The sequence below is a fragment of the Erigeron canadensis genome, chromosome 6 (assembly GCF_010389155.1).
Source record: "Erigeron canadensis isolate Cc75 chromosome 6, C_canadensis_v1, whole genome shotgun sequence".
NCBI classification, from domain to species: Eukaryota; Viridiplantae; Streptophyta; class Magnoliopsida; order Asterales; family Asteraceae; genus Erigeron; species Erigeron canadensis.
The window spans coordinates 27,650,122-27,673,388 of NC_057766.1; the positions used below are offsets into that span (position 1 = coordinate 27,650,122).

Here is a 23,267-nt window from a genome sequence, read left to right on the forward strand (position 1 = left end):
TGTCTTTGTAGGACACGTGTCGAAGATGGGACTTACTAAAGACTTAGTTTAATTTAATAGCATATTGTACTTATTTGGTCATTAGTATTACTGTTTAAAATTTTTCCTCCTTATTCAGATTTTGTTTGTCTATTAATCGCACTTTGAGTACTCGTATTAGTGTGTTGACATTATTGTGACAAAATTTGTCTTAGTCAATTGATCATTGCTTATTACTTTTAAATTTGAGTCATAGTTTGACTAGTGGGGGTCCTGAGTTGATGTTCTTCTCTACGACTGTACTTATTGGCTATGATTTCGGTTTAAAACAAAATGAGTATTATTCCGGAACTTATTTGAATACTCATAGATAAATGATCGCTCGGTCAAGTGGGAGAATGTTGGAACCACGTTAGTGTGACCGTCACTGATCATGTGTCATTCCTGATATGATAATTGACGATAATGAAATCCCTATGTCTAAGTAAATATTCGATGGACGTATTTACTCTTAAAGACATATTATAGGGTTTTTCATTAGGTGATTGGACTTGAGAGGACTAATGAGGCACGAATTAAACACCAGAGGGACTTAATATGAAAATACTCTCCTTATATATAGAGAGAGTAATTAACCCTAATTCAAGGTTAATCACAAAAAATTCACAGCCTCCCAAATCATAAAATTCGTCCATCTTCTCTGTTGAATTCATTATAACAGAATTCATCACTCCATCCTAAATCAATCATCATATTTTGGGAACCCGAAATCAATGGCAAATATGTTTAATGCCTTTACAGGTTCCTCTGGATCTCACGGTACGTGTATATTACGAATTGAATCATGTTATATTACAACAGAGAAACCCTCTTTTAAGAAGATATTGTAGAGCCTATAATGCAATGAATGGACCAGCTTATTTGAACAACCTCAACACCACCCTCTCTAGCCTTCGGAGGCAGTTATCCAATCCACAAGTATATTATGCCTTTGCACAGGCTGTGGATCAGGAATTTGTGACTAGTTTTGCTATGTGCACGGAGTATCTCTCGACCTCGCAATGTCTAGCATGTTTTGACACTGCAGCTAACGACACAAAAGCATGTGGTTTTGCCAATGGTGGTAACGTGATTTATGATGATTGCAGTATCAGGTTAGCACAAATTTGTGAAAGGAATAATATGCTTGTTAATTAACTAGTATGGTACCCGCACAAAAGAGCAGAGTTAAAATTAAGGGTAAGTTACAAATATTGTCCCTGTCATCCTGTGGTGCTTCGAAAACCACAGTTTCCAACCATGCCGGAAAAAAGTGAGCCTAAATCATCCTTGTGATCGTGTTTTCGCCTATACCATTATAACTATTCATTTTACCATCAAATAAAATAAAAAACTACTATTTTATATAACTTTTTTCCTAGTTGATGTATTTTAAACCTTTTTAAAGGAGTTGACATCATAGACCACTTTCTGATGTTCTGAAAATCGGTTTTGGATATAGAATAACATGCATCATCCAATAATCTTCATCAAAAGGTTCTTCCAACTTCAAAACAATCTATAGTTTATATATATGCATTGTCTAATGATCTGTCGATGTCTATAGTTAAATACTCCGTCCGTTCCATGTTAACTTTCCTAGTTTGACTTGTTGAGTCTTTTTCTTTCAACTTTGACCATTAATATCTTTGTTTGGTTATATAATACTTGATATAAATTATATAGATAGATTGGTTTTTAGATGTGTTTTCATTGATATGATTTTCATCAATCATTTGATAGTACAAACAAAGATATTTACGGTCAAAATCTAAAGAGAAAGACTTAAAAAAAGTCAAACTATGGCATTTAAAATATGGCAGTAAGAGTATATGTCTTTGATGTTAGTTACATTGGAACATATATATATTCTTGATACAAAGGTAGGAAAAAAATCGATGTACACAGTCATGCATGCTAAATTGTAATTTTTTGTACATAGGTACGAGAACTTTGGCCAAATTTTCAGTAACACGGATGTTATTTTGGATGCTGATGCCCCTCCATCTAGAGTCTGTGGCAACGAGTCAACATCTCAGCCTGTAACAACTTTTAACGACCTAGTAAACGAATTGTTATCTGATATTCGAGACACAGCTCCAAGAACATCAAATTTCTATGTAGCATCCACAAGGCAACTCTCAACCGACAATTCAACAGTGTATGCAGTTGCACAGTGTGTTCAGAACATAAGTCAAGCCATTTGTGATAACTGCTTGAATACAGCTTATAACAATTTACAAAATTGTCTGCCTAGTAAAGAAGGAAGGGCCATTGATTTTTTTTGTTTTATGAGGTATTCTGACGCTCCTTTTTTCCAAAGGAACCAGACAACAAACATCACACCTTTCCTACGTAAAGGTGAGACGTCTTATACATCAATATCTTAATTAAATTATCCGGATGCAATTTTTGAAATTGTGCTAGTGTATTAATAAAGAGAACTCTGTATTTTCCTTGAACAGCAAGTTCAAGCAAGTTGGGGATTATAGCTGGAGTAAGTAGTGGTGTAGGTACCTTCATCCTTTTACTCGCTTTGTGGTTATGGTATCGACGACATCAGAAGTCTAAGACTGTTGGAGAAGGTAATATACGCATACAAAACTGTTCAATACAAATCTAGCTTAAACCATACAGAATAGATGAGTTCCATCATGTACTAATTCTGAGGGTGAAACGCCGAAGAAGTACTAGTTTTTAGCGTCCTTTTGGCATAATTATTTGTATTTTAACTGGTAGTTTGTGATTCACATCTCACGGACACATCATTCTGTTTCCTAAAAAAAACATCTCACAGGCTGATAGGTGATCAGCTGCCTGACCTAATCTGATTTGTATGCGGGAAGACATTTTTCCTGATATTTTCCATTCAAACATATCTCTAAGCTAAATGTATTTATGTCCATCTCAACGGGTATTTCTTGAATTAGAATTACTAACTGTTTAAGTGATGGTTATATAGACGAAGATGGACTACAAGGGGTGAAAAGCTACAACTATCAAGATTTGCGATTAGCAACCCATAATTTTGATGAAAAGTATAGAGTTGGGAAAGGAGGTTTTGGTGAAGTATTCAAGGTAAGGACTTCACATAAAATAATAAATGGTTCAAGTATATATTGAGTTTGTGGATTTATTAGTGTAAAAAGTTGCACAACATTTGTTATATATAGTTCTTGATGTATTTAGAACATTTGTTTATCAGATGAATCTAGCTATGAAATAATAGTTTCTTATTCTGTCGTTTGCTTAACAGGCAATCATGGAAGACGAGAGTGTGGTGGCAGTCAAGAGACTTAACGTCGATTCTAGCAGAGCAAAATTAGATTTTGAAAACGAAGTGAAGCTCTTAGATAATATTCAGCATAGAAATCTAGTACGCCAACTAGGTTGGTGTATTGACGGACCTGAGCTACTTCTTGTCCTAGAATACATTCCACAGGGCAGCCTTTCCAAATTCTTATGGGGTAATTAGTTTTACTTAGAATTAATACTATTCTTGTAAGTAGTGCTAATTTTGACAAAATAGATTTATAAGAAATTCTTCGTGGACAGGTGCTAAAAGGGGCACACTGAACTGGCGAAAGAGATTTGACATTATCTTTGGAGTTGCTAGGGGTCTTGCCCATGTTCATAATGAATTCCATATCAAAATAATTCATAGAGATATAAAGTCGGAAAACATTCTTCTTGACGACGATTTCAACCAAAAATCGCAGATTTTGGGTTGGCTAGACTTCAGAAAGAGGATCAAACCCATGTTAGCACAAAGCTTGCTGGGACCCTGTAAGTTATTGTATAATTGTAGTTCCCTTCACTTTGTAATCATATATACCAGATTCAAATAGCTTTAATTTTTCATATGATAATATATATGTTCATTACGAGATCAATATAGAGGATACATGGCACCAGAATATGCAATCAATGGACATTTAACAGAGAAGGTTGATACATACAGCTTTGGCATCGTGGCCCTTGAAATCATTAGTGGTCGAAGATGTACCGATGAACACTTTAGTGGACCTAACACAGTTCACCTACACGAACATGTAACATGCAGCTTTAATAGTTAACCTTGCCTTATATATCTGATACTTCAAAATGCATATCGAAGTATTACAACGTTGATAAAAACTTATTTAAATAGAACAAGATCTTGACCCTTAGATCATGGTTAAATTGATACACAAAGATTCACGAAACAATTGATACACGATAATTTTCATGATGCACAATGATATCAAGTGATGAGAAACTTATTGTTTTATTTGTTTTACTTTAGTACTTGTTTTATTTTACCAAAAACCTAACTATATAAAAAGAAAGTTTCACCAAACGAATAATTAAAAAGAGTATTATAGTTAAATAACAGGGGTATTATATAACAGGGGTATTGTATAAATATCAAGTGGATTTGTTTTAATCAGCTAATATTTTTTAAGGACAATTTAGATATTTTTTGGCCACTATTACTTGCACCCCTCCCTTCAACAAATGCATAGCTCTTGGACCACCTCTGAACTAAGCCATTGCTATCATCATCATCTTCTTTTGGCTTCTTTTTGTGAAATAAAACTTATCTGATTGCCTCCTTTCATCATCTCTTTAAAAGATTGTACATGGTGTTTGTATATATGTATCATTTGTACTCAAATGAGCTGTACCCATCTGAGTTGCTTTTTGATGATGAGGAGGAGGAGGAAAGCCGCAGAGGAGCAGCAGCAGATGAAGAAAACAACTTGTTAGAAAAATTCGAATGTTCGCCGGAAAAATTCGAAACGAGATTTCTTCTTCGATTCATCGAGTTAAGAATCAAAACCAACACCAAAATGCTCAGATTCTCAATCCGCACAAACCCTAACTAAAATCAAGTCCTATCTATGTTCGCCGGAAAACTCCAGATCTCGCTGGAAACAGTAACTACCGTCAAAACTTGGCTAATCAAAACATTGAAACCAGCAAAATGATCAGAATATTACCACGAACAAAACCTCATGTTTTTCAGATCGATTCGATGTAAAATGACGATAAAATTGACGAGAGAAGTTACACAAAAGTTTTTTTTTAATTTTAATTTATTTTAATAATGGACAGTATCATTACTGTTAGTATGTTACCGTGATGTTGTTGTAAAAAGCAATACCACTCTAAACACAAAAAGACAATATTTTAATTATAAAAAAAAAGGGACCAATCTATAGGGGGTGATGATATGATAAAACTATTTTTTTTCGTTTTTCAAACAATGGAAAAGGAATATATGTTCCATGTTGACTAGAGAGTAGAAACTAGAGTTGTCTGGATGGGTCAAAGTTAACTGAGAGAATTTTTATATTAATGGTCCATGTTGAATACCCGAAATGAAATGATGTTAGCATTCTGATTTAAAAGATACGTTATAGAGATAGATTCTCATCCACATTCTTAGACCGTTGAAAAATCAAAATATATATATAAAAAAGAACTAAACCCTTTTCCTTTTTTAGCGGTTAAACTATAGATTTACCCCGATTTTGACCCGAACCTAACCTGAAGTCCTGAACATGTGGTAAACTTATGGACCAAGAATTAATCAAACAGTAAGCCTCTAATCGGGCTAGGCTAGATCAGGTCTCAACCGGGTCTAGAGTTTCAGTGCAATATTATTAGACTCATCCCTAGCTGAAAATGACGGCCTCTACATATTAAACAATCAATTCCTGAATTAGATAATATCCTACAACACATCCCACTTGGCCATTTGGGACTATGATAATGATAATACGTCAACTAATGCTAAAAACTACATTTCCACATTTCTAATACCTTCAAAAAGGATACTTAATTTTCTTTCTCTACATTGAACCTTCAGACCAAAGTTCCATACCATCTTAATTTATCGATGGCGGAAAAAGGAACTAGACGCACCATCTCAATTCTTACAAAATCTTCAAGGATTATTTCCGTCATGATCATAATCGTCGTGGTGTTCATCATGATGGCTAGGCAGGTGACTTCACAGTCAAGTGATAGGAGCAACGCTCTTTTAAGAAATTATTGTAGATCCTATAAAGTAGTGAATGGGGTGCCTTATTTAAACAACCTCAACACCACACTTTCTAGCCTTCGAAGACAGTTATCTAATCCACAAGTATATTATGCCTTTGCACAGGCTGTTGATCAGGAATTCGTGTATAGTTTTGCTATGTGTAGGGAGTATCTCTCGACCTCACAGTGTCTGGCGTGTTTTGACACTGCGGCTAATGACACAAAAGCATGCGGTTTAGCTGATGGTGGCAACATTATTTATGATGATTGTAGTATCAGGTTAGTACAAATTTTTTAAAGATATACGAGCACATATTATGAAACTTTGTTAATTGATAATTACACTTAATTAGGAAGATATACATATATGCATATAAATGAAGAGTAAAAACCTACAAGGAATTAGCCAAGTGGTAAGGCAAACACTTTGTGACCTTGGGGTCTCACGTTCGATCTCCGCTAGGCACAAAAAATAACTCCTTTTTAAGGTACCCGTTACCAATGAAGCCTAGACTCATATGTGTAGTTTAAATACGCGGGTTCGATCCTTTGGGGTGCCCAGATCATGTGGGATTAGGATGGAGGTATTTTACCAGCATCATATGGCTTATACGGGGTGGGTCGATGAGTATCCAATTGTGGTACCGAGGCTAGGGTTCCTTCCATTACCCTTAAATGAAGAGTAAAAATGATATTTCATGTAAGATCGAGCATATTAATCATTTTAGTCTTATTTGTTACGCGTGCATATGAGCATGTTAATTCATTTTAGAACTTAAAATTAGCTAAATTACAAATTAAAACTTAGACATGTTAATATCGGTCGTATTGAACCAATCAAAATGCATCAAATATGATAAAACTCCATAAAATACAGTATATTCTTATTTTATTTGCTGGTAAACTTTGTATCATATTTAATATGATGAATAATGATAATGATATTAATTAGTTAATTAACTAATCTCTAATAGATGAATGAAAGTGAACAGTAGATGGCTGCTTTTATGCACAGGAATTGGAATGTTATGATATTGAATTTTCAATACGTTAATGATTTGACGTTCATTTGATTTATTGCACAAATTATATATAGCCACCAGAGTTTTTCTATTATACAATTCTTAATGTTCATCTTATCAAAGCTGATTTGTATGCACGGAGCTATTTAGCTTTCAATAGTATATTAAATATTAATTAATCTTGTACCCCTCGTTTCTTATTCGCTCATGGCCTCATGGCCGGGCCCATGGCAATAGATTTTGGATCTTCATGCCAAAAATTGAAGTACTACTTCCTTTCCATTTTAAAAGTTTTACTTTGACATTTCAAGTATTAGTCATTAAAATTTAATCTTAAATATTTTTATTTGTATTATATATTAGTTGATGAAATTTAGAGTAATAAAAAATATATTTAAAACTCATTTTATATATATACTAGATTAAACTAATGCGTTACATGGTAAAATAGCTGTCGTATAATTTTATCAAAAATAGATAATGCATCTTTTAAAATTAAGGCATAAGATTACAATATTGTAGCAACAAATTCAAATGTAGACTTACTTATTAAAGGCGATTATATTATAAATGAATATACTTTAAAACTAATTTATGGATTTGTTCTTTTAATAATGTCTAAATCATACAACCAATGTAACAACATACAAAATCAAGGAATAAAGTATATAAAATATACTTCATGTATAAACCGTTAAGATTAGTTTAATTTCAATACGTTAAACATAAATTGAAAGGGTTAATATCCACAAAAAAGAATAATTATTGAATTTGAGTAAGAAATTAGCTTTTATTTAAAACCTAAAAGGTGAAATAAGATCTTCAAAAATTCAAAAAAAGAAAAGAAAAAAATATCACTATCATATATAATTTAATGCTAGAATAATTCAATATTAATAACTTAATTAATAAATACGCGACTAAGTTTACAATTTGAAAGTTTTTATCATTATATAATCCTTAAATAATAAATTTGATTAAATATTTTCACTAAAAAGAGTAGGAAAAAATTACACATCTAAAAAAAATTGTAGTTGACACTCAAAGGCTTAAACCACATTAGAACTAAATTATTCATATTAAATTATCCACATTAGAACATGTTAAATATAAGATATTAAATATTACAAAGAGATAAATAAAATACTGCTCTAATTAACAATCTATATGACATGTAAAGAATATAATATGTTTGAAAATTACAACTAAACAAAAAATCATATTTGTCATCTAGATAATTATGACACAAAAAAAAAAAATATCTTTAATCTAAAAATCTGTATTAATAACTTGAAACCCTGAAAAAACCAACTAATTTTTGTAGCAAAGAATCCCAATTCGTCCGTCTTTATTCAATTGTTGTATACATAATGACAATCCTTCAATGAACTTCATACTTGAAAATCATTAATATTTGGAACGCCAACACTACTTATTATTGATTGATTGATAATGTGTACGTATAATAATATAACTAAATTGTATGAGAGGTTCTTAATTACCTACAAATAATTAAACCACTCTTGAGTTTTATAGAAGTTTTGAGGGATTATCTACCAATATATATATAACAAGGTCCTAAATTCATTCCTAAACAAATAAAAACCCTTGGATGAACTCCATCTTTGATTTATAACCATTAGATCAAATTTAGTTATTTCATCTTTATTAAATGGCAATATTAATACTTTTACTTTATATAATTAGACAAAGAACCCCCTTAAATAATAATCCGTATAAACAATTATTAGATAAAAAAAGGTGTACGCCTAATACTTTCCTTACAAGATGAAAATAACATAATTATCATCATCAAATTACAAACATTAATAACATAAATATTTTAAGAATTTATATATATCGATCCATCTATATAGAAACATTAATTGTTTCCAAATCATATACATAAACTCCAAAAGTTATATATATATTTAATATAATATAATTAATCTAATATATGTAATGTAATTATATCTTACTATAACTATTTTGTACGGTCAAAGAGCTATGCTATCAAATTTCAAATATCGAATTGCACCTTTGGATTAAATTAATGATGTTATAAATTAAGATAAAATTAATAGGGTTGATTTCTAATTGATAAAGTCTTTGACTTTAACAAGATCAACATGACTACGAATCACATCTATCACATTTGTAAAGGATGATTAATAAGTAGCTTTTTTCAAAAATCCTAAGTTTCATTTCAGATATTCATGTAATTTAAAAGTATGAGTAATATATCATGTCGTTCTAAACAAAAACACATCCAAAAAAATATACATAATGTAGTTTAAAGTTACTAATGTAACATTACTGCGAATTATATGTTGTTTTATTGGATGGATACATACGGTTATTTAAGGTTAGTAATTACATATTGAGATAACTGTAGTAGTGACATAATAGTAACATTTGACACGCGTGTGACCTTTAAAAGTTTTAGTTTTTAGCAATGATCTTTCATTTATTGTCGAAAATAGTAACATTTGACACGCGTACCTGGTGACATGGGCATTTTTTTTTACTACAAATGTCATCGTTTTTCGCCGGGAGGGAGATCCCGAGGATGTTAAAAGTGAGACGAGAGTTTCATAGGCCATATTTGGCCATTTAAGAAGAGTTCATGAGCAGAGGACATAGATCCATATGGTAGAGGTTTAGAGGTTAGCTCGAACTCGAACAAACCGTCGCTGGTTTTTAAATTAGTTAAAGAATTCGAAGAAGAAAGCACCTCCACTTCCAACACCGCCGTCGTCGGTGTTGGATTAATCCAATAACAGATGAAATTTCATTGCTAAAAAGTAAAACCTTTAAAGGTCAGTGCTATTTTTGTGAATTGGTTGAAAGGTGCTTTCAATTTTCTGCATTATCCCTTAAATAGTTGATTTTGTGTAAAAAAAGAGATTATATATATAGTTTTTTTTGAGAACTTTATTGTCACACTAAATAAAAATGTTTTATCAATATCTAAATTTACATCGTCATTGTAGAAAGATATAACAAATATATCTTTCAAACCATTTACGATAAAAATTATTTTTTATTAGCAATATTACTTTTTTTTCAGCAGACATCCTCATTATACAAACTTATAACATACGTATCTTAGTAACCGTCTTTAATGTAAAAAATTTGTTTATAAATAAATTAATAATGCTATTATATTTCAACATACCATATATGTATATAACTTTAAAATTTATAAATATGCCGACCTCGAACACATCACTTACGGTTTCAAGTTAAATTTTTAAAGCCATCGAACCACGTGTAGGTCGGCTAATATATTTCACCATGTCTAATCTATAACTACTAATTATAGTATTATGAAATTTTTTATCACGTTTATCTCGTGTATTACACGGGAAATACATACATTATTACTAAATAGTACGAGTAAATGACAAAAAGATAACTATGACCACATAAGTACATTAGATTTTTATTTTTGCATATGACAAACGGCACGTATATTAAACATAACAAACATAAAATCATAAATTTATATATTTATAAAGGTAAATTATTATAACGTAACAATGTTAGTAATTGAAAGAAATTTTCAACTCCAATTATTTTATCAACATAAGCATGATAAAAAAAAAATAATAATAAACATAACTTTTATATATCTCCCAATAATACTAAACTAACATCCTAAATTCATTTTTTGATTAAAGGACAACCATTAGATGATAAGAAACTTGAATTATGACCATTGGATTAGTTATTGACTTTTCTTTCTCATTTAGCTACATGTACGTTTTCACGTTTTTCCTTCAATTCGTTCTAAAAATATAACTTTTCAGTACCTTCTTATAATAAGAAACAATGTATGTAATCTAAGTTATTGATAATGGAAAAAATATATGTTAGTCTCGTGCGTTACACATTTATATCTTACTTTTAATTAACTTTTTATAAATTATATATATTTAAAAAATCGTAAAAGTTAAAGTGCATGACTATATATCGTAAAATAGACGTTCATATAAAATCAAGTAAAATTATTGAATATTTCAACATGTGAGTCTTCTTGGAGGCTTTTTGAAATTGAAATTCATTATAGAACCTTTCCGTTAAAGTATTGTCTTTTGCCCACAAACAGCCACAATTATGTATCAACTGTTTGTACAGTATGTTGTAATACTTGTATAGTGTGGTAAATTAATCAAGTTATGTGGTACAAATATCACTTTCTATATGAAAATTTTTTGCACTTTATTCGATGGTAGTGTAAACATGTTATACACTTATCATCTCATTAGATCACATAAATATTACAAAGGATTCTTTAAAGGATCTCTAACAACGTACACCCGCATATTCAAGTCCCTATCTGAATCACTAATGCCTACAACAATGTGAAAATGTAAATCAAGCTAATAATTGAAGCGATTATAAACTGATTACATAAACTTGATGACTACCCATTTTTAATTTTGCAACCCGAATTGTCAACATAATTAGGAATCAAATTTAGTTCCCATGTGAAATGGGTTTGTGACATTTCAAACTTAATTTAGTGGAATGTATTTAGCAATAAAATAATGTTCAAGCATAGGAAGATAAGAGTGAAATGTACCAATCTTTGTTTAATGCTGGTATTTTGTTTTTAATTATGATTAGACTATATAAACATCTAACGGGCTAGATGAGTTCGGTTTAAGAGATTAATAAGGATGAGATGCATCATGATTAGTTGGGATTCACGATATGACATGTCGACAGAAAAAAAAAATTATTAGTTTCAAAGCTTGGTAACTATATCAACACAGTAATTAGTTAATGATTTAGCTCTAGATATATCGTGGCATAATCTGGACATAGCGACTCTAGCAAATACAACAAGTACCCAACAACAAACCAAAAAAAACCTTCCTGTAAATGTAGAATAAAAAAGATAGTGAAATTCTGCTAGGTTACTGATAATCAAATGTGAAATATATGTATATGTAAAAATATTTAATTCATATGATTGAATTGATAAGATATCAAAAAAATTGTTGTTGATGGGGTCATTTCAATCTGAGCAACAATCAAACCTTAACTTTATGAAATCGTTATCATCTTCATATAAACATATATATATATATAAACAATTCTTATATATAGAATAGTTAGCCGAATTCAAGAGAGTAGGTCGTCTAATATCACAAAAGAAAAATACATAAATAGATAGATTTGTGTTATAAAATACACATAACAATAAGTAAGTTGATTCATTACTTTGATAATAGTCAAAAATAAATAAATAAATAAAAATAAACACCAATAACTTTGTGGAGCAAAATCAAAAAGCTAGCAACATCTCATTTACATATAGTACGTCCTTCCTAAATATACTTTTTAAAAAAATATCGGATGGAATAATAAACAAATTGTAATTGTATATTTGATATATTTTTTACCAAATTAATCAAATCTATTTAAATTTAAATAAATATATAGAAAAAGGTATGGAGATGTCACATACTATAAATCCTACGTGGTAATGTTTTAACATAGGTTTAAGATTGAAGAGGACTTTAAAAGACTAGGATTCCAGCTTCTTTTAATATATATAGAAGAAGAGGTTAACATAGCTGCAGCGGACTGTAGTCATTTTTGGCTGCAGCAAGGTGAAAATCAGGGGGCATAGTGTATGTTTATAAATCAAAAGGTTTAAATTGAAAAAAAAATTAAAAATTTCTACATGACTGTTGTCTGATAGCTGCAGTCTGCTGCATAGTTGATTTCCCCATAGAAGAAAAATAAAGATATGCCATCTTATAACCTTTCTAATAATCTACAAATTATATTATCTTACATAATTATATATGTAAATGAACCTGTATCTTTTTCATTTATATTGTATCATAAACTATCTTTTTAATTTTTTTATCATACAACATACAATATGTTAACAAAAGATTTATAGTTTTTATAAGATTGAGTCACAAAATGACACTATATATCTATTTGACTTACATTTTATATTTGTAGATTTTATTGATTGAAGCAATTTCAAGAATTAAGTCTATTTTGATATATCAATTAAACAAATATACACAATCAACAACTCTATATAATAAAAATCAATTGTAAATTATCTATTTTGACATTCATCATAACTTTCAATATATTTTTTATTATGTTCCCCGCATATTACGCGGGTTAATAATCTAGTATTATACTGTAATATATTTATATAATTTGAAATAATATCATTCAGAGTATCCTTCCTATGAATGATTTATGAAATTACTATAAATTAAAATTAAAAATATCTACTCGTATTATATTAAGAATATAAAAGGTTTACATATTCCCAATTTAGAGATTTGACTTAGTTGCTCGCTTCCTTCATTTTAGCCGATGGGAAAGGATATGCCATATATTTTTGGTTCTTTAAATTTAAAAATCATGCTAATAAATTGGAAAAAACCCATAAAATAACAAATAAGCAAAAATCTTAGGTGACAAATAAATATGAGTGCACCTAATGAAAAAAATATCATCTCTTAATTATATAGAGAGATTATATATCAAGCGTTACAAAATACAAACAATATTATTTACAGTCAAACTTGATAGAAACAATTAAAATGGAACGGAAAGAGTAATAAATAAAAAATCCAAAAGTAAAATATATTGATCCAAATCAAGGCTAATTTACCATATTGTACAAATGGAATAGTGAATTGATCTCATACAGCAATAATCCAAATCAAGGTTAATCCAAAAGTTAAACAGTCGATCTCCTATAAATGGAATATGGAATTGATATTCGTAGTATATTGGTTTTGATTAATTTACCATATCTTCACCCAATATACATATATTATTCTAATGAAATTATTCACAACATTCACTCCTCAACGCAACATCCTTGTATAAAACCATACTACCGCCGCCGCCACTCCATCGCCGCATCGTGTGCGCATATGACTAGTCCATAAAAATGTATATATAAACATGTCTATGTACAATCTTAAATGATATGCGTGTTCTATTAATGTCTCTTTTTTTTTTTTTACTTTTTGAAAGGTAGTGTTTCAAGTTACAATCATAGCTCACCATACAAGGGTAAGTGCCACTCAGTGTAGGCCAAATTGTCTTAATCGGACCCTCGCTACAGTGTAGAGTGGATTCTCCAGAAAAATTTCCTATACTCACTACATTTAGTGGATAAAAACCCTAAGACTCACCAAGTTGATCACGGATCATTGTTGTTTATAGCTAAATATATGTCTTTGATGAGTATTACTCGTACATTGGAAGATATTTTCTCTGTACATTGATTTATGCAGTCACGTTGACATGTGACTTTTTGTGCATAGGTACGAGAACTTTGGCCAAACTTTCGGTAACACGGATGTTATATTGGATAATGAAGCCCCTCCAACTGCAGTCTGTGGCAACGAGTCAGCATCTCAGCCCGTAACAACTTTTAACAACGTAATCAATGAATTGCTGTCTGATATTCAAGACGCCGCTCCAAGAACATCTAATTTCTATGTAGCATCGACAAGGCAACTCTCAACCGACAATTCAACAGTGTATGCAGTTGCACAGTGTGTTAAAAACGTCAGCCAAGCCATTTGCAATAACTGCTTGAATACAGCTTATAACAATTTACAAAACTGTCTGCCAAGTAAAGAAGGAAGGGCCATTGACTTTTTTTGTTTCATGAGGTATTCTGATGCTCCATTTTTCCAAAGGAACCAGACGACAAACATCACACCTTTCCTACGTAAAGGTGAGATGTCTTATACTTCAATATCTTAATTTGGGTTATCCGGATCGATGCAATTATTGAAATTGTGCTAGTAAATTAACTAAGAGAAATTTGTATTTCCTTGAACAGCAAGTTCAAGCAAGGCTGGAATTATAGCTGGAGTAAGTAGTGGTGTGGGTATTTTCATCCTTATCCTTGCTTTGTGGTTATGGTATCGGCGACATGAGAAGTCTAAGACTGTTGGAGAAGGTAATATCTATGCATACCTTAGATGTAGAAAACTGCTCAATACAAATATATCACCATACAAAGCAGATAAGTTCAATCATGTACTATATAAATTGTATTGTATCTGGTAAATTGTGATTCATATCTCACGCACACATTACTGCGTTTCAATTAAAAATAGAATCTCACGGGCAGATAAATGATCAACCTTTGGACCTACTCTGCTTTGTATCAGAAGACATATGTCCTGATATTTTCCATTCAAACATATCTTCAACTAAGTTTATTAATTTCCATCATGCGTATTTCTTGGATTAGACTTACCAACTTTTTAAGTGATGTGTATATATAGATGAAGATGGACTACAAGGGGTGAAAAGCTACAGCTACCAAGAATTGCGATTAGCAACCCATAATTTTGATGAACAGTATCGAGTTGGGAAAGGAGGTTTTGGTGAAGTATTCAAGGTAATGACTTTATATACTTATAGTATAAACGGTTCAAGTGTATGTTGAGCAAATTGGTAAACTTAATGAGAATAGCAGTTGCCAACTGGAAGAGTTTTCTGATTTGCAAGTAAAAAAAGTTGCACAACGTTTATTGATTAATGTAGATCGCTTGTTTTTCAAATGAATCATGGAAAACTGTATGCTTATATCAGTACTCTAAACAATATCTTTGAGTATAGGGATGGGAATAATAATTTCTTATTTTGTCTGCTTAACAGGCAATCATGGACGATGAGAGTGTAGTGGCAGTGAAAAGACTCAATGTTGATTCTAGCAAAGGAAAATTAGATTTTGAAAACGAAGTGAGGCTTATAAGCAACGTTCAGCATAGAAATCTAGTACGCCAACTAGGTTGGTGTATTGAAGGTCCTGAGCTACTTCTAGTCCTAGAATACATCCCACAAGGCAGCCTTGCAAATTTCTTATGGGGTAAGTTTAACTTACAAACCTATTTCTATAAGTTTTGACAAAGCAGAGATAAAAAGATCTTAATGGACAGGGGAGAAACGGGGCACACTGAACTGGCAAAAGAGATATGACATTATCTTTGGAGTTGCTAGGGGTCTTGCCCATCTTCATAATGAATTCCATGTCAAAATAATTCATAGAGATATAAAGTCGGATAACATTCTTCTTGACGACGATTTTCAACCAAAAATCGCAGATTTTGGGTTGGCTAGATTTCAGCCAGAGGAGCAAACCCATGTTAGCACAAAGCTTGCTGGGACCCTGTAAGTTGTAGTACAATTATTAGTTCCCTTTGCCTTATATTCATACCAGATTCATATAGCTTTACTTTTTCTTATGACAATATATATATATATATATTCATTACGAGATCAATATAGAGGATACATGGCACCAGAATATGCAATCAATGGACATTTAACAGAGAAGGTTGACACCTACAGCTTTGGCATTGTGGCCCTTGAAATAGTTAGTGGTCGAAAATGTACCGATGCAAACTTCAGTGGACCTGACACAGATCACCTTCTTGAACATGTAATATACAATTTTCTTCATTAACCTTGCCTTATATATCTGATACTTCAAGATGGATATCGAAGTATTACAATGTTTATAACAACTCATTTATTTTGTATAGGCATGGCAGTTATATGAGAGAGGTGTTCACATGGAGTTGATTGATGAAACTTTAGGTACAGATGAATACGACCAAGCAAACGTGATGAAGACAGTAGAGATTGCTCTGATGTGTACCCAGTCACCAGCCACTTTAAGGCCAACCATGTCTGAAGTTGTTATGATGTTGTCAAGTGGGCAATCTTTAGGGCCACGACAACTGATCAAGCCTACTTTTATTGATTCTCGTAGAGTGATACACATTGGTGCAATTCGGTCACAGAATAGGTAGACAAATATCTACACAACTTGTATAGAGCTCTTCTGTACATTTTGAGGACAGTGTGATAAAGCAGTCGCACATTGAGGAACATTAATAGCGTCTTATAACTTTATTTATGATTTTAATTTGATTTGAAATGTTAACTTTAAGTTGTAACAAATCAACTTAAACGATATACATTTCAAATGTTAACAAATTTGAAATCAACTTAAAACTATATACCTCAAAAACTTGATTGCATGTAACCTACAAAACAAAACAGAGGAAGGCCCGGGCTGGGGGAGTTTATGAAAGTATACGATAAAGGGTGAGCCGTTAATAAAAAATTAGTGATATACATTGGTTTACTGCCTTTACCGGGTCTTTTCTGAGTACGATTAAAAAAGAATAAACAGAACATGCAACAAATTTCTCTATTTTCTTCTTATAAACACATACTTACATACTATAACAAAGAAAATTCTGCAGCTAACAATTAAAAGACTACTTGAGTTCATGTAGAATTAAATATGCACCTTGTTGGGGTTAAATGGTGAGAGAAGTATGACTGGCATGGACGTAAGACAGTGAAAATTGGAAAAAGAACCTCTGTCAGATCAGTAAATCAAATGCAAGATATTTGACTAACTTACACCATTAAATCAGCAGCCATGAAGCCTCGTTGTGTAACAAAAATTAATCGCTTTAATATTTAACAAATAACCTGCAGCAAATGACCTTTACATTATGGACAGACAGTCGATCGTGGGCCTATCTGGGTTACCCGTTTTCAACCTTTTCCAACAACTCTACTGTCCAAAAAAAGAAAAAGAAACATAAATAAATAACTAATGGGTTTGCTAATACATGACCCGGGTAGCAAAATGACCAAAGTTAGACAAACCTTTCATATACAAAAAATTATGAAATAATTAGTTTATGGTCACTTCAAATAATTAAGAAACACAAGTAAATTCGTTTCATATCCATAAAAAGCTTATCTATTTTTTGAGTAAGGGACACAATATATGGTCAAATTCAAATATAAACAGTCTTAAAACCACTATCTGCAGATGATTTCACGGCATCCAGAACAACTTGACTTGATCTACTGATGCCGCCCCACTTTGTATCAGGTCTAATTGTAGAATCTTTTATTCCTAATACCAACTTTGAAAACTCTTTAATCATAAAAGCCTCTTGTGGAAGCTCGTTGTCAACTCGAACCACTTGCTCTTTCATATTCCACCCGATATGAAGATCAACAAAAGCTGCACCTGATGTAAAACTAAAAGAAGCCGAACTCTCTTCATATGGAATGATCAAATCTTCAACATGGAATGACCCTTTGGATCCCAAGACCGATACTTCCATTGTCTCGTGTGATAAAAACGAGCAATAAAAAGTTGCAGTGACTCCCTCTTGTTCCCAGTACAAAGTTGCTGTGGTGGACATGATGACCCCATTTGAGTTTCGAATTGTAGCTGGTAGAGCTTTAACAAATGTGGGGAGTTTATAGTTCATTGACCATAAAATCACGCCAATGCAGTACCAGCCAGCATCACCTAATGCTCCAAAGCTATCTAGATCCGCTTTTGTTCTAATATTGTTCTCAAAGAATTCCGGGGGCGGCAAGAAAGACGAGGAACTGTAGATCTGCATATTAATGAACATACTTTGAGCAAATTAAAACTAATCAAACCGAATCAAGCGTGCCGTCAAATACAGAAAGAGCACCGACACACCGACCATATTCTGTAGTTCAAATAAAAGAATAAATATAACAATCCAGCTAAAAGAAAACAAACTAAGTGGCTTATGGTGCATAACAAGACCACAAAAATACTAAATTTGAAATTCACATAATTGGCTAATCAGTAACAAAAAAGTTAATAATAATAACGAAAAAACAAAAAACAAAAAAAAAAAACAGAGAGAGTAGATTAACATTTTACCGATTTAACTTGACCGAAGATGTTTGGGTCAGACAGTAACTCCTTCATCCTTGCTGTCCTAGGATGATGATACCACATACTTCCATCCATAAACTGCACACCATTGGATTCACAAGCATCAAGTATCCGGTCCAGCTCACCGACATTTAAAGCAGTAGGTTTCTCCAACAGAACATGTTTCTTTTTATCTGCGGCCAAAACAGCCCATTTCAAGTGAAGGCTAGTTGGCAATGGGACATAAACTGCATCTACTAAAGGATCATCCAACACTTCCTCGTAGCTACTGTAGACCTTCACTAACTCGGATAAGCCGTTTTTAGTCACGAACTCTTTAGCCTTTTCGATAGAACGGCTGGATATAGCGTGGAGGGTTGAATTGGGAGAAAGGTTTATGGCTCTGCATACTTTCCTTGCTATTTCAGCACAGCCTAATATCCCAAAACGTACTGGGATTTTCTTATCTGCCATGTTGTGGGTTTTGGTTTATGTTTTTAGTAGTTTTGTGATTTGTTGCCAAGGTGTACAAAGATAAGATCTTAAAATGTGGAATTCAATGCGAAGTTGTGAACCAACAAAGAACAAACTAAACTTAAATGTCAATAAAGTAGATTGTTGAATCTATAGTTACAACCTTTATAATTATTTTTATTTCTTTTTTGCCTAGAAAATAATTGTCAAAATTATATGGATCTTACGATTCATATATGTGAGTGCATATGATAGGTTGGAAGAGGAACACGAATACTTTATCCATTTAAGTTGCACCAAATTGTTGGCATGTGAGGGAGGAAAGTGAATATGATGTTGGTCTACCGAAAATTTTAGTTTTGAAAACTAAATACCGTTTTTTTACATAAATTTTATGATTAGTGGTTAAAAATAATGGAAATGATTTTCGTACCATTATTTTTGATGAATGTATCACAATATACAAATTATATAACTGACTGTACAAATTATTAATATAAATCATTAATGCACAGTTATGATACACCCATCAAAATAAATAATAAATGCTTGAAAAAAAAAAACACACACACAAGTGAAGTGACACAACCGGACCTCTTTCTCTCTTCCTCTCTCACCGGAGTCATCACACAGAATGTGTGTTTAGATGATTGAGACTGAAGACACAATAATGGATTTAAATTAAATAACCCAGCCTCATACTGAAACTGAAGAATGGAAAAGAAGCAGGAGGAAAGTAAATTAAAACCCCAATCCATTGCATACATACTCGGTCAGCTTACACCCCTTTTTCTAATTTTTCTTTTTTTAATTAATTGGTAAATTTAGTGTTGATTTATTTCTCATGCTTTATACGAATTTGAAGTTGCGGCATTGGTTGTTTTTCTTTTTTTTTTAGGTTTTTTCCCATTAAAATAACAATGTAGCTGAATGCGTTTCGTTATTGGTCCATTGCTGAATCTGAAAGTATTTCGTTTTGAGAATATATAAGCTAAATCTGTTTGCAATGTTCGATCGAATCATAATTGTTTTAGGTTGAATTAATTAGCTCATTCACTTAAGTTCCTGATTGAAATAGTTGGTTAACGCACACAAGGTGTTTGGAGTACTCATTTTTATAAACCGAGAGCTCATCACATTTTTGTTTCATGATCCACGATTATAGTTAATGTTGCAGTTTAATACTTTTTCCGTCCCAAAACATTGTGGTTTTAGCTAGCAGAAATACGATGATCAGTATTCCACTAAATAAAATAAACATGGAAACTTTATGCCCTTTAGTAACCTAGATAGAACAAACAAAAGGGTAATTGGATGGGAACCGCCTGATCCCATGTACCATTTGGTAGCCACTAATCCCCCAGCTAGGCTAGTGTCCAGGTGAATCTCAACCACTTATTAAACCCTTGATTATCTCAAGTTTGCCGTTGGCATGACTCGAACCTAGGATCCCCCTGCGAAGTAAGGTGCAAATTTTCTTAATAATTAATTAGGAAGCATGGCTTGAAAAACGAACAAGTGGTTAAAGTCGGACTGAAAATGGCAGGATATGAAATTAAAATTTAAAAGTTTAGAAATACCTGAATACATTGATGTACTTTTGGTTATTGATTCGGTGAGACTTTATTCAAAGAAAAATATTTTGACTTTTTAGGTCAAACTATACACGCCTTGTCTTGAATAATGATTATGTAAATCAAGTATTTAGTTAATCAAGACTATAGATGTAATTTGATATATAAATCAAAATCTTAAAATATCTCTAGCTTGGGAGAATAAAAAAGGTTCATCAATGCACCTTTTATTGGTTTGTAACTCAAAATCAAACCACTTTGCACGTCAATGGGTGTAAAGTTGCTGTAATATAGCCAGACTTTTGGCGCCTCACGTTTTTCCTACACAATTATCCATACAGGATAGCAACTTTTAGTTTATGTATATAACAAAAAAAAATTCTTATTGCATGCTCTGTTCCTTTCAATTGTCGAAAATAAATTAGTTATGTTTTCTATAGCTACCCTTATTAAATTGCAGTCATTGTTGGAATACACAAAGCATAAACTCCCTCAATTTGGCCATGTACCTACAAGTTGTTGCTTGCACTATTTTACTAATCTTTTAAGTAGGCATTAGATACTAAATGTAAGATTTTGTACAAAATGGTTGCGGGCTTTCAGAAAAGTGGATTTATTGAATTGGTATTAATCTAACCTAGAGTTAAAATCAGTTTACATAAGTTCGTTAAAGATCGATAACTTTTGAATTTGACCTATTTGGTTTATTACTTTTGAATTTGACCGAATTGATGTTTGGGTATGAGAAATTTTGTGAAATTGAGAGCGTTTGATTTGCATCTCTTTCGTCTTTCGTTATGGCTACGGTTGACATTGAGTTTGAGCTAAAGAGACTTAAAATGCTAAATAGATAACTCACGCAACATCCGTGCTTACACCTTTGAAATGTTTTTAAGTAGATCTATTTAATGATAATGGTTTATGAGGTATTTGAATTTCATCATCAGTTTTAATATATAGGGAAGGGTCAAGTGGTTTGGGTAATCAGTATTCATACTGAGTGAATTTAAGGTGTGTCATTGTGTACTTTTTTTTGTTTGATTGTGTAAATTTGGTAAAAGTTAGAATCGGGTAAAATTGATACACATACTCTCCTTTCAAACATACACATACTAGAATACACTCTACATCTAACCTTTCTTACTCTTACAAATAGGCTTCCACTCCAAACATGGTTGCCATGGGATCGCCCTCCAACAATGATACAAACGGATCACCAATTGTTTCTTCACCGAACACCGCTGTCACCAGCGTTACTGCTCTTGCTGCTGCCACTGCTTCCATTGCACTCACTGCTCAGTTGCTTCCAATAAGCTTCTGTAAGTAATATATTTTCTTAGTTATAAAGATAAGACAAGAATATCATGATTCAGCTAATTATTAACTTGAATAACTTATATAAATTAACATTGTTACCAACCCTGGTTTCGAACCTGAAACATGGTGTGTCATACGTGAAATTATTAACTAATATCCAAAGTGTTATACTCTTTTTAAAATCATTAAACTCATTACATGCACTTAGGTGGGTTGGTCAAGGGTATCTTCTAAATCCACTATGTGGGCCCCGGAGGTGAGTTTTCCCCAAGGTCTCGGGTTCGAGTCTTGGGTTTCTCATCTCAGGCTATTTCCATGAGGAGGGGGGTCCAGCGAATTGTTGGTTAAAATTGCCTCCAACACGTCTGAATTGAAACTAACTTTACAAAATAAAAATCTAAAATGAAACTAAAATTTGAAAATCTCATAATACGTACTTATGTAGTATAAATTCATAATACTCAATAAACCTCATGTAGTATCATAAACCATATTTACTTAAACCTCATGCATAAACACAATCTATATTTTTTGAATTTTTTTCTCTACCGCCGCAACGTGCGGGTCTACACCTGAGCGCCATACTTGTATCACTTTTTTTTATTAATCTATCGTACAATACAAGTGATATTACAAGTATAAAATGCATAATCGTGGTATATTTATCATAAAAGTATGGTACGATTATCAATTCCAGATATATATTATATATATATAGGGTTGGGCACAATGTTTTTAATTAATTTAAATGTTAAAAATGTGTAACAACCCCTATTCATTTTTCTCCTATAGGTGTGAGTAGTGTGATATCAATTAAAATGTCTTTAATTGATTAAATATGAGGGTTCTTCCACATGTGGAAACCCCATATTCAGTTTCCTCATATATATGGAAAAAGTGAATATGAAATTGTCTCACCAGTCACGTCTAAGCTTACATGCGAAACTCTTTACTCTTATAACATTATTTGAACAAGCTTTTTTCATCGTTTATTCAGTTCAGTTATAGCCTACGCAACTTCCTTACATGTAATGGTCATCTGCTGTTATCTGAATATTCATTAGTGACTGGCACAAT

The 23,267-nt window shown here is 32.0% G+C and overlaps 2 protein-coding genes, 1 long non-coding RNA gene and 1 pseudogene across 3 annotated transcripts; 3 read left to right on the forward strand and 1 right to left on the reverse strand.

Annotated features, from left to right (window-relative positions):
* The first annotated feature begins 768 nt into the window (after positions 1-768).
* LOC122604610 lies at positions 769-4,094 on the forward strand (annotated as a pseudogene).
* A 1,796-nt stretch (positions 4,095-5,890) lies between these two features.
* Positions 5,891-17,022, forward strand: LOC122605248 (cysteine-rich receptor-like protein kinase 2). Its single transcript, XM_043778159.1, has 8 exons — positions 5,891-6,327; positions 14,396-14,814; positions 14,923-15,042; positions 15,374-15,489; positions 15,750-15,960; positions 16,031-16,262; positions 16,380-16,533; positions 16,637-17,022. The coding sequence occupies exons 1-8, from the start codon at positions 5,903-5,905 to the stop codon at positions 16,904-16,906; spliced, it is 1,947 nt and encodes a 648-aa protein (XP_043634094.1). The 5' UTR covers positions 5,891-5,902; the 3' UTR covers positions 16,907-17,022.
* Positions 17,023-17,761: 739 nt separating this feature from the next.
* Positions 17,762-19,475, reverse strand: LOC122603669 (uncharacterized oxidoreductase At4g09670-like). Its single transcript, XM_043776438.1, has 2 exons — positions 18,832-19,475; positions 17,762-18,532 (listed from the first exon to the last, which is right to left on the reverse strand). Exons 1-2 carry the CDS (start codon positions 19,297-19,299, stop codon positions 17,915-17,917), a joined length of 1,086 nt encoding a protein of 361 aa, XP_043632373.1. The 5' UTR covers positions 19,300-19,475; the 3' UTR covers positions 17,762-17,914.
* Positions 19,476-19,874: 399 nt separating this feature from the next.
* LOC122602706 lies at positions 19,875-23,264 on the forward strand. Its single transcript, XR_006324371.1, has 3 exons — positions 19,875-20,071; positions 22,030-22,192; positions 23,188-23,264. It is a non-coding gene; the product is annotated as an uncharacterized LOC122602706 (long non-coding RNA).
* Positions 23,265-23,267: the final 3 nt, after the last annotated feature.